This window comes from Sarcophilus harrisii, chromosome 1 (genome assembly GCF_902635505.1).
Source record: "Sarcophilus harrisii chromosome 1, mSarHar1.11, whole genome shotgun sequence".
Taxonomy (NCBI): domain Eukaryota; kingdom Metazoa; phylum Chordata; class Mammalia; order Dasyuromorphia; family Dasyuridae; genus Sarcophilus; species Sarcophilus harrisii.
Genome location: NC_045426.1, coordinates 276,823,996 through 276,836,119, shown reverse-complemented (window position 1 = coordinate 276,836,119; position 12,124 = coordinate 276,823,996). Strand labels below are relative to the sequence as shown.

Below are 12,124 nucleotides of genomic sequence, written 5' to 3'. Positions count from 1 at the left end.
GTCTTATGGTAAAACATGAGCTTATAAAAGTTTCTAAATGACAATGACCATGGAATAATGGCGTTTTTTAGTGATAAGAAAAGATGGTCAAAAACACTGAGGGAAAAAAAATTTATTTTTAAGCTTCTAAGAGGCTATTACAAAAAAAAAATCACAAAGTAAACAAAAAAAAAAAGAAAGAAAAGAATAAAAGTATTCTTTTAAAAGTGTCCTGTATAAAAACCAAAGGCACACCACCAGAAGTACAATAGCAACAGATGTTCAAGAATTGAAATATTTTTTCTCATTTTGGTAGTTTTTGATGACTCTCTGTTTACATTCATTTTCTAATGTTCTCTTAATCATACTTTAAATATTCCCCCAAAAGCCAAAATTTTAAAGTGTAGTACCTCTTTAAGCACAAATAGAACCATGAAATAAGCTTAAGAACACACAAGGATAAATCATATCTAAATGAAGCAATTTAATAATGCAATATTGGTCTTTTAAAACAAACTAGTTAAGAAATAGCTCCCATGTTTAGTGTTAAAAATAAAATATTTTATCTTCTGCTTTAGAAAAATCAAGACACTGCTTGATTAGTAAAACCAGAAATCTGCACTTGGGCATGTTACCTTAGAAAATACAAATTCTAAAGGGGGAGAAAAACACTTGGTAGAACATAAAAACCTTTAAGCACAAGTTACATGAATAATTTTTTTGGTAAAAGAAAATGTTTTTCTTTGCTAAAATGTAACCACTTAAGTAAAAATAGGCTGTTAAAAATATAGAAAGTCATAACTAAGTTATGGGTAGTTTTGTTGGAAGTGGAAATGGTGTGTATGTCCTCCCCCCCCCCCCCCCCCCCCCCCCAAGGCAATTAGGGTTAAGTGACTTGCCCAGAGTCACACAGCTTGGAAGTGTTAAGTGTCTGAAGCCCTGACTTCAGGGCTGGTGCTCTAAACACCATGCCACCTAGCTGCCCCATGTACGTCTTTTAAAGTATAAAACATTTTACAAGAATTACCCCCCAAAAAGGAGGTTAATCATTACATGTAAGTCTACTCCTTTATGTATCTAAAAAATTTCATTTATTCCTGAAGGAGTTTGACTGTAGGGGTTGGTAATGGAAAGGATTCAAATATCTAAAAACTGTTTGGCCACACACAAAAAATATTTTCTTAAGACTTGGAAGCAGCTGTTAAATCACTGCATGCTTGAAGGTAACTCCTCAGTGAATTTCTTCCCTGTTAAGAAAAAGAAAATAGTTAGGAAGGTGTTCTAATTTTATTAAAAAGAATAAATAAATTCATTCTCTCAAGTCAGAAAACTACAACATAAAAAGAAAATTCCCAAACTGTGCTATCAATATGATAAATTTCCATCAAAAAAAATACAGTTACTACACAAGTTAGTGATGTAATTTTTCAGGCAGGGGTGGGGTGGGGGAGGAAGAGGGGGGATGGTCTTCTTAATTTAAGCAGCTTTCTTTCACATATACAGGAGAACTTCCTAATATAGGATGATAGATTTAGAACCAAAAAAGATCTTTGAGATACAATCTTCTCATTTTATAAATTAGGAAATGGAGGCTTACAGAGGTGAAATATCTTGCTTAACAGGGTCCATCCAGGGAAAAGTGAGCAGCAGCAGAAATTCAAATGTAATTGTTCTAACTCAAATCCAGCACTGTTTCCATTATACCCTATTGAAGAGAGCTGTCAAATGCTAAGGTTTGAATGTGTTGGCTTTTGAGGACCTTGATAACCAATGCAAATGTTCACTTTTGTGTTATTTTTTTTTAAATAATAATACAAAATTAAAGCCATCAAATACTAAATAATCTCATCTGTAAAGAAAGTAAAATGGAAACATGACATTCCTATAAATTCTAATACATGCATTCCATTTACCATGAAAAGGGTATTTATAGTTTTTAAATTAGCAATTAAAAACTAATTTTTTTTTTACTCCTATTCTCACTTCCCCTCCAAACAACTAAATTTCCTCTCCTGTTGAAAGTTAGATGTCTGAAATATCTTCAGTCAAGGCTATATAGCTCAAAAGATCTTTAATTCACTCTAGTACCAAATGGAGAACTTGGGGCCTAAGCAATTACTAGCACCAATCAGCATATCATAATTACAAGGTAGTAGTAAAGATAGAGAAGATGGGATTGACATCAGGGAATTATTAACCAATTAAAATAAGAATAAGGAAAAAAACCCAGTACTCAGAAGTTTCCTTCTCTGAGAAATCTGAATCCTGAATCATGTTTATTTTATAGATCACAATGTGCTTTATACCAAGTTAAATAGATAACAGAAGCTTTATCATCCCCATTTTACAGAAAAATGACTTAGATTAAAAATTAGAAAAATTATAAAATATATTTATAAAATATAATTTATATTTATAAATATTTATATTAAATATATATAAAATTTATAAAATAAAATTTTAAAATTAGAAAAAAAATTTAGAAAAATCACTTAGAGGATTTCTGACAATGAAATCCAGGTCTCCTGGATATTCTTTCCTCTTTACCAGTGCTATCAAACTCAAAAATGGGGGCCACAGAACATAAGTGTCTGAGGCCAGTTTTGAACTCAGGAAGATGAGTCTCCCTGATTCCAGGCCTAGTACTCTGTACACTATGGCACCACCTTACCAAACTCTATTCTTCTCTCTATTTCTGTGATTCTCACTTCCTGGGCTCTCATTTCCTCATCTGTAAAATGAAAGGATTAGACTGAATGGTCACTAAGGTCTTTTTTTCCAGTTCTAAATCTGTGATCTAAGGATTGGCTGCTTTGACTTTATATCCTCCAAATCAGCAAATACGTACCAAAACCCAAACTTATGTGGAGAGTCTGAAAAATGTCAAGGGCATTTGGAGATAAAAAATGAGTCCCAGTAAAGCACTAGCTGGAATTACCTGTTATTACAGTAAAACACAGGACCGAGGCTCACGGAAAGGGTTGCTCCCTGCTGGAACTCCCACCAGAAGAGCATCTTTGCAGGCATTTTGCATGCAATACTGCTGGAGTTCTGCAGCAGCCTGAGAGACCTGAATGAAACAAGAAGATAAAACAGATATATTTTAAAGATGACTCCCTTCTACCTTTCCCACATAGCAAGGGCAAAGGACACACCTGGCTTCCTCTTCAAGAACTTTCTCCTATTCCATTATAAGCATTTTGATCCTTGATTACTATTATTTTAACATAACTGGTTTCCTTATGTACTTTATTGTATGCCATCCATGCAAAAATTATATTGAGAAGGGGTCCACAAGTATCACCAGACTGCCATAGTACATGATATATGAAAAAAGTTAAGAATTATGCATTATAAATGCATAACTCCTAAAAGTGGGGAAGTTGGCAGGGATGGGGAAAGAGAAAGGGGAAAAGGACTGCATAGGTGGGTGAAGGAGGTCTTTCTAGGGAATTATTTGAGATTTCTCAGTGAAGTGAATAACAACCATACCTTTAAACTATTAAACTCAGACAAATAAACAGCAATTATTTTTCTCTGTAACACAGAAACAAACTAATGTCAAGGGACTGGTTTTCTAGCAAACATACAATGCTCAACAGTCATATATGAGCAAATGGTGTCCCCCTTGATTTTTGTGGGTGAGCTATGAAACTCTCCTCAGACAGAGACCCACCCTGAGGGCAGTTAAGTAGTTTCATTAAGATTAGCCCAGGACCACTCCCAGTAGCTGGAACGCCCAGTTATTGAGTGGCTTGGGAAGCTGTGAAGAAACCTTCTCAGTGATAATCTTTTGTTATTTCTCTGCTAGGACCTCTTGCCACTGAGGAGTTTGTCTTCCTAGCAAAGCTGGCTTCTCAGTGCCAATAAAAATCCCTTTTGCCATTCAGACTTTCCGGGTTCATGAAGTCTTTCACATTGGACATCTGCGTCTCTGACCAGAGGGGATTCCTACAACTCTCTACACTGCCACTAACCGTATTAATATATAATGTTCACCCAGAGAAAACAAATTGTTTCCGGGCACCAAAAATGGTAGAAAGGTTGGTAGAAAAAGAAGGGAGAATAGATTGAAAAGTTTTTAGCTTTCATTCAGAGAGAGAAAATGGGTCCTTTATTCAGAATTTAACATTTTTAACCTTATAGATTAAGTACCTAATTATCCTTCTTGTGATAATGGCAAGCACGCATCTGTAATAGTGATCCATCTTTTAAAAAAAGGTGCAAGGGGAGAGGATTTCTTTCATTTCTCAATGCCAGAGAGTTGCATACACTCCACATAGCTAGCTGAGATGTTTTCTGCCTCATAACAATTTGCTCACGTTAGATTACAACATGAGAGTTCACAATAATAAAAGATCATTGACATGCTTTAAGTGATACGGATAAGTGACAGAGTTGAGCCTGAATTCTTGGGTCTTGACAAATGAAAGAAGTTGCAATACAAACTCGGCAACAATAAAGACCAGTGTAGCTGAGTCTGAACAAGCTCATCACATAAACTAATAAATTAATGAAATGTATGATCACATAGTTAATTGTAGATAAAAAGTGTCTTTTCTAGGATTTTTATATCCAGGACAGAGATAAACCAAAATCCTTGATTATTAATTTTTGGCATTTTTCTAAGGTCAATTTATCTGTGCCCAGTTAGTGTAAGCCAAATCCAGAAGGAAAATTTTCAGTCTTAGATATGAGTATCTCAAAATAACAAGAGACTTTTCAGCACCAGAAGAAAGATAGGATGATGGCGCTTCAAGCCAAAAAGGACAACATTAGAGAAACATTTGAATAGTTAACTTCCTGCAAAGCCCCCCATATCTGGCAAAATTCTCAGCAGAAGACTGACTGAAAAAAACAAAACAAACAACAACAACAACAACAACAAAAAACCAGTAGCCATTCACAAAGAGTTTCCTCTTATCCTGACACTACTCAAAATCTCTTGAAATCATGCCCTATTCTTTATTTATTTACTCCAGTTTTTGATAAAGAATTGGCCCTTTTAACTGCCAAAGCTAACTCAAATCACACTCTGAATACCATCTTCTCCCTTTTCCTCCAACAGACTGCCCCCATGATTGTAACCTCATTCTCCCTCTCTAAACTTCAATCTCATCTCATCCTGATGCTCACAACTATGTTCAAATCTCTCCCAAATCCTTTGAAAACCCTTTCCTTACCCAACCAATCCCTCAAGTTATTATATTCTGATTCTCTCATCCTGAGTCAAATTTCCAGAAAAAAGGTGACTTCTACATGGACATTTCCTCCCTTCTAATTTCTCAGATTAGGCAGCATGGTACAGTGGAAAGATTGTTGGATTTGGATTCAAATCATGGCTCTATCACTTTCCTCGATGGCTGACCTAAGGATGTCTTAACTTTAGAGCTTAGTTTCTATATCTGTAAAATGAAGAGGCTGGACTATATGATCTCTTAAGTTTCTTCCAACTTCAAAACTGGGATCCTGTAATCAATACCTTTACATTTTGGCTTCCCACTTCATCACTCAAATGAAACTTTATTATTATTATTATTAATTATCTCAATTATTATTATTATTAATCTCAATTGTCAAATTTATTCCAAATATACTTGAATTCATTGACTTGACATTCATGCCGCATATAATTTATGATAGTGTATCTATCTGTATATATATATTACATGTAGGTAGTATATATATTTGCATATATAATTTATGTAAAATTATAATTAGTTGATATAATTTCTATAGTAAGCATTATTATAAATGCTATTATTATTATTATTAATTAAGTTTCTGGGGAGTTAGGTGGCACACTGGATAGAGTACCAAGCCTGTAGTCAGGAAGATTCATCTTCTTGAACTCAAATCTGGCCTTCTTCCTAGATGTGTGATCTTGGTCAAGTCATTTAATTCTATTTGCTTCAGTTCATCTGTAAAATGAGCTGGAAGAGGAAATGGCCAACCACTCTTGTATCTCTGCCAAGAAAACCCCAAATAAGATCACGAAGAGTCAGATATGACTGGAAAAAAAAATGAACAATGTCAAACTGAATATGATATGCTCTTATGAAAGAAAAGTCAGAGCATTATATGAATGTAAGAAGTTATTAGCAGGCAAAACTTAGTACAAAGCTTTATCCTAGCCAATTAAGAAGCTTAATGGTGTTCAGAAACTGCCGCAATTACCCTATTCCTATGTTCCCACAGCACCTCATTTGGCCTTGTTAAATAACTCCCCAGTGCAAGATGCCAGTGATGGCTCTTTCCAGTGTTCTGATGGTGAATTCTGGCTCAGATAAGGAGTAGGCCATCCTTGCTGATAAAAGATGGCATGCCATGGGACAGAGTTGATGTCCTAGTAGGATGAAATAAGCCAATGATCCTGAGGAAACAGAGTCTAAATATCTCTAAAATTCCAACTGAGTCTATGAAAGGCCTGAGTATCATGCAATTTTAGAGCTAGGAAAGACTTTTAAAGTCTTATGAAACTTATGAACGACTTATCTCATCCAGGCTCCTTTCACAGTCTAGTGAAGACTATGTATGAACCCTTTCTCAAAATGTTTTTAAAAGGCATTAAAAATCCATGGGATTACAAAAGAAATCAATAATATTGAAATAGTTATCAAAAAAAATTTTAATTCACAGATCTCAGGTTAAAGAATCCAGATTCTACTGTGACTTTTTTATTGTACAAATGTGACTTAGAGCAAGTTAATTACAGCAGCTAGCACACCTATATGTTTTTGTTAAGTCACATTTAATTCTATGACTCCATTTGGTGTTTTCTTGGCAAAAATATTGGAGTGGTTTGCTAATTCCTTCTCTGGCTCATTTTACAGATGAGGAAACTGAGAAAAACAGGGTGAAGTTTCTTGCCCAGATTCACACAGCTAGTAAAGTGTCTGAGGGCAAGTTTGAACTCAGAAAGATGTCTTTTCCTGACTCCAGGCCTAGCACTCTGCATAAGGCATCACCTAGCTGCCTAAGAAGCTGGATTCTCCTGAATCTAAGCCCAGTGCTCTGTGCATTGTGACACCACCTAACTGCCTTGGATGTCTATATTCCTACACTGTTCCCAATAGTCCGTATTAATATACTAATTTACAAAATACCTTCCTTACAACAACCCTATGGGATGTAAGGCTAGTAATAAATTTTTTTTTTTTTTACATTTTACAGATGAGGAAATTGGGAAAGTTTAAGCAGGTGGGCGGCATGAGAATTGTGTGCTTAAAAACCGGGTTCTGATCAAATCTGCTCTGGCAATGAATGGATGAAAAGTTCTCATGCTGGGGAACAAGCTGAAAACTTATTTGGCTTTGAGGTTTCTTCAGGGGAAACAAGTTTACAAAGTCACAGATGCCCGGAAAAAAAAAATCTGACTCAAAATAAGGCCAAGATAAATCAGCAGCAAATGTCTCCAGGTACTTTCAATATGTTTCAAACAGAAAGCTAGGACTACAGTGAAAAGGACCAAATAAGTAATCCTTGAATAGTTTAGAACTTGGGTGATTAATCCTGGAAGAGAAAAACTGCCAAATGATTTGTACTCAAAGAGATATTAAGAAGCTCATAGCTAAGCATTAGAAAGCCTGACTCCTTTTTTCTTAAGCACTGGAGGCAACAAGGTGGAAAGAGCAGTACCTGGTGCTGGGAAAACCTGAGTTCAAATTGCTAGTTGTGTGACCCTGGGCAAGTCACTTAAAAAAAAAAAAAAACCTCTGCCTTAGTTTCCTCATCTGTAAAATGAGAATAATAAGAGCATCCACCTCCCGAGGCTGTTGTGAGGATCAAATGAGATATTTGTAAAATGCTTGGCACACGGTGTTTATTAAAGGCCTGCTCCCTTCCGTTCCTATCTGTAAGAACCCTGAACTGCCCACCATCCAGGAAAGCCTCTCTGGAGCCGGAGTTTCACCACTCATCTTGGTTTTCCTATGGTTGCTTAGCTCAAAAGACGTTTCCCTACATACTCTGAGATCTTAGGCTGAATCCAAAATCCCACCACTACGGCCCTTCCCCACCTCCACCCAAGAACAAAGTCGATGCTGTTGCTTGGGCTCCCCAGCGCAAAGGCTCAGCTGGGCTTTTTCCGCCCCCGTGTGTCTGCAGTTCTGGCCCTCACAGAAGCCGGCCGGCGGCCCCGCAGGGAAGACGCCCACCAGGGCAGCCCTCCGCGCCGCGCTTCCTCTGCCGCCGCCCCACGACGCGCGGCCCTTGCTGGGAACAGGGCCACTGTTGTGCCGCCGCCCGGGCCGTCGGGGACCGCTAGCGGCCGGCAAGCAGGGGGAGGGGCTGCGGACCGCGGCGAGCCAGCAAAGGAGAAGGAAGTTAGGAAGGAGGAAGCGTGGGTGAGGGGTGAGAACAGAGAGGGGGGTGGGGGGGCAGAAAAACATGGGGAGCAGAAAGAAGAAGGGGGAGCGGGTAAGAAAACCGCGGGGAGAAGAGGGAGGAGAGAGCAAGCCCGCCAATCACCACACACAGACACGCCAGAGCAGCCGAGGGGCACTTGTGTAATGGAGGATCCCTCTCCCCTTCCTCCGACAGACAAAAGCAGGGTCACGGGGGGGGGGGGGCGCCGCTTCCTGCTGCGGCTCCCACGAAGGGACTCACTCCGCTGGGCTTTGTTTCAAAGGAAGGCGGAAGGGATCCCCGAGTCGGACATCCAGCGCCGCCTCGGCCAAGGCCAGGCGGCCGGCCCAGGGGCATCCCGGCGTCTGAGACGGCCCCGAATACTCGGGGCATCGTCCTCCCTTTCGCCCGGGCTTAAGTACTTTCTCAGCCTCCCTTCTCCTGCCCGTCTCAAGCTGTCCGGGAGAGCTGATGCAAGCCAGCGGCACACGCTGAGCCCCTGGTAGCAGCTGGCACTCAGGAAGCGTTCGAAGTTTGGCCAAGCGCTTCCTTAACGCTAGTTCTTTCGGTTGATAACACATGCAAGGCACAAATGGAGACTGAGGCTGAGAGAGCTCGGATGACCCCCCCCGGGGGGGGAGGGGGTCACACCAGTAGATAGCAATATGTGAGGCTCGGGAGGAATAAAGATTCAAGAAATAAGGGAGTTTAAGGAAGAGAAAGCACCTCTGTAGCGGGATACTTAGTGGCCACACCCATCCAGCGGAGGAAAAAAGAAGAAAAAGATCTCAGAGGCCTTTTCTCCGCTCCGCTGCTCCTCGTTACAGACGTGGGACAAAACCGCTCCCCTCAAAAAAAAAAGCCACCAACTCTCCCCCCACGGTCCTCCTTCGGGGCAGACGAGCGCTTGGGCCGCAGCCAGGCGGGCCACCGACCTTTACCTTGATCCTCTCCACCCCCGCCTCCAATTTCAGCTGCTCTACCAGGCGCTGCATGGTGCTGAGGTTAGAGCTGGAAGACATGCTTAGTAAGTGGCGCGGTCCTCTCCGGGACGGTAAAAGGGGCGGCCGCGCGGTCCTCCCCGGAGGCTTCAGATAGCGAGGTTATCAGTTCCCCTGGGGCGGCAAGTGCGGCGGCGGCGGCGGCTCTGGCTCTCTCCGGCCTGGGGCGGCAAGCCGGGGGGCGGAGACTCCCGGCGGGGAGAGGAGAGTCCCCGCCCTCTCCCGCCCACCCGCACGCGTAAAAGTGCAGGGAGGCAGGAACTGAGCTCACCGCCCGGAGAGGGAGAGGCCGAGAGCAGCTCCGCCGACCTCCCCTTCCCCAGAGCCCCCCCTAGCGGCCAAGGGCGGGAAAGGGCGCCCGGACGAGGCGAGCTCGGGCTCCAGCTTCGGCTTCCTTTCTTTCCAGAGAGTCTCCCAGAATTCAACACAGCCACTTTATTTTTTTTTTCCGTACAAGCAAAAATCTTTGTATTTTACTACATTTATTATTTTACATTATATATATTATTTTATTACATTTATACTATATTAATAACAGGGCTTTTTTTTTTTTTGGAGAAATGAAGGAAATGAAAGTTGGGTGCCCTTAGATTGTGAAATGTCAGAACAAGTGATGATAAAGAAATGTGATAGAATTGCAATTGATGAAAGTGGAAAACTCAGAAAAAATTTGGAAATTGAGTGTATTAATATAAATTGAAGTGAGCAACAAAGAGAACAATTTCCATAAAGACCACAGAAATGCAGAAGAAAATACCATTATAAGGTTTGAGATTCCTCCTGAATGGGGTTTCAAGTTTTGACATGTTTTCCTATTCTTTTTTTTTTCATCTAGATAAACTTGCTGTTATTTTTTTTTAATAACTTTTTATTGACAGAACCCAATGCCAGGGTCATTTTTTACAACATTATCCCTTGCACTCACTTCTGTTCCGATTTTTCCCCTCCCTCCCTCCACCCCCTCCCCTAGATGGCAAGCAGTCCTATATATGTTGAATATTAGTCATGACATTTCAAAGCCAAGCTAGAGAGCATCCAAGAGGAGTGACCAAAATGGTGGGAAGAGCAACTCAAAACCAGACCATAGACTATAGAGAGAAGAGGACTTAGGATGAGGAGAGAAAGGAGAAGAGAGGTAAAGGAAGAGGAAATTCAATAACTGTTTCCAAGAAGTTGAAAGTCTGACCTATGAAAGAGGCACTAGAGTTGTTCTGCTTGACCTTGTCTCTCTCCACTTCTCCAAAAGCAGAACAAACAACAATGGACAGAACCTTCAGACTAGCAAATTTAGACTGACCACAAGGAAAAACTCCCTAAAGTTGAATTGGCTGCCAGTGACTTATTTGGGGTATTTCTTGAGGGGTTTTTTTATTAAGTACAGGTGATGTCTGTGGCCCTTCCCAACTCTGAGATTTTCCCTATGGTCTCTGAGGTCTTTTGCAGTGAGATCAGTTTATGATTTATTTTAAAAAGTAAGACTGACTCACAGTATTTCTACCTTTTTATCTTGACAGGAAAAGTTTGTTAATACATACTCAATATTTTACTTATCTAAGTGCCTATACTTTTTGCACTCAAGATACTACCCCACCAGTGAATCTAGAAGATGAAATCAATGAGTAATAGCAGGAGCGATAGATTTTGAATCCAAAGACCTCATTTTGAATTCTGACTGCTGTTTATTATGAGAACTTGAGCAAGTGGGGCAGCTAGGATAGAGCACCAGCCCTGCGCCCTGCAGATCCTGAAGTCAGGAGGACCTGAATTCAAATTTGACCTCAGACACTTAACACTTCCTAGCTATGATCATGATCCTGGGCAAGTCACTTAATGCCAATTGTCTCAGGAAAAAAAAAAAAATTGAATTGTCCTTTTCTGTTGGGGCAGCTAGGTGGTGCAGTGGATAGAATACCAGCCCTGAAGTCAGGAGGACCTGAGTTCAAATTTGATCTCTGACATTTAACACTTCTTAGCAGTGTGACTTGACTCTAAGCAAGTCACTTAACCTCAATTGCCTCTGCAAAAAAAAAAAAAAAGAAAGAAAGAAAAAGAGAACTTGGGCAAGTTACAAAATGTCTCAGAGCCTATTTCTTCACCTGTAAAAATGAAAGGACTAGATGAGATAATTGTAAAGGGCCCTTTCAGTTCTAAATCCTATTAAAATATTTAAAAAATAGTATTTATGTAGTGTTTTAAGATTTGCAAGGCACTTTACAGATATCATGCCATTTTATCCCTTTAATTACTCTGGGAATTAGGTGCTATTATTATCCTCATTTTACAGATGAAGAAATTGAGGCAGGCAGCAATTAAATTACTTGCCCAAAAACACATACCTCGTAAATGTTTGAGGCTGGATTTGAATTCATGCCTTTACAATTCCAGGCTCAATGATATATCAATGTGCAACTTAGCTGTCTCAATGCACCTGAGCTTACCAGACAGAAAGGAAGCAACTGTCCCAACCACTCAAACCCATAAATTCAAGAAATAGCTTCACTTCCTCTTAGTTCAAGAAGTTGTCAGACACATGAATGTCAAGCCTTTCAGGGCTTTGCATGTAGTAATAATAGCCACTGTCTTTGATCTTCATTTTCTTTTAATTCCTTAAGCATTTCATCTCATTTTTGTCCTGAATGTGACAAAATGTTTTTCCATGAGATGTTAGAAGCGTTTCCCTTAGAAGGGCACATTATGGATGCTAGGTCACACACTAATACAGCATAGGAACAAATTGTATGATACAAAGAAAAAAGCAAGCAGTAGAGACGATAAAATTGATAGATTTCTTACTAAAG

The 12,124-nt window shown here is 40.0% G+C and overlaps 1 protein-coding gene across 1 annotated transcript; it reads right to left on the bottom strand.

Annotated features, from left to right (window-relative positions):
• Positions 1 to 95: 95 nt before the first annotated feature.
• Positions 96 to 9,525, bottom strand: GNG10 (G protein subunit gamma 10). Its single transcript, XM_031942870.1, has 3 exons — positions 9,267 to 9,525; positions 2,918 to 3,049; positions 96 to 1,226 (listed from the first exon to the last, which is right to left on the bottom strand). The coding sequence occupies exons 1-2, from the start codon at positions 9,345 to 9,347 to the stop codon at positions 2,924 to 2,926; spliced, it is 207 nt and encodes a 68-aa protein (XP_031798730.1). The 5' UTR covers positions 9,348 to 9,525; the 3' UTR covers positions 96 to 1,226; positions 2,918 to 2,923.
• Positions 9,526 to 12,124: the final 2,599 nt, after the last annotated feature.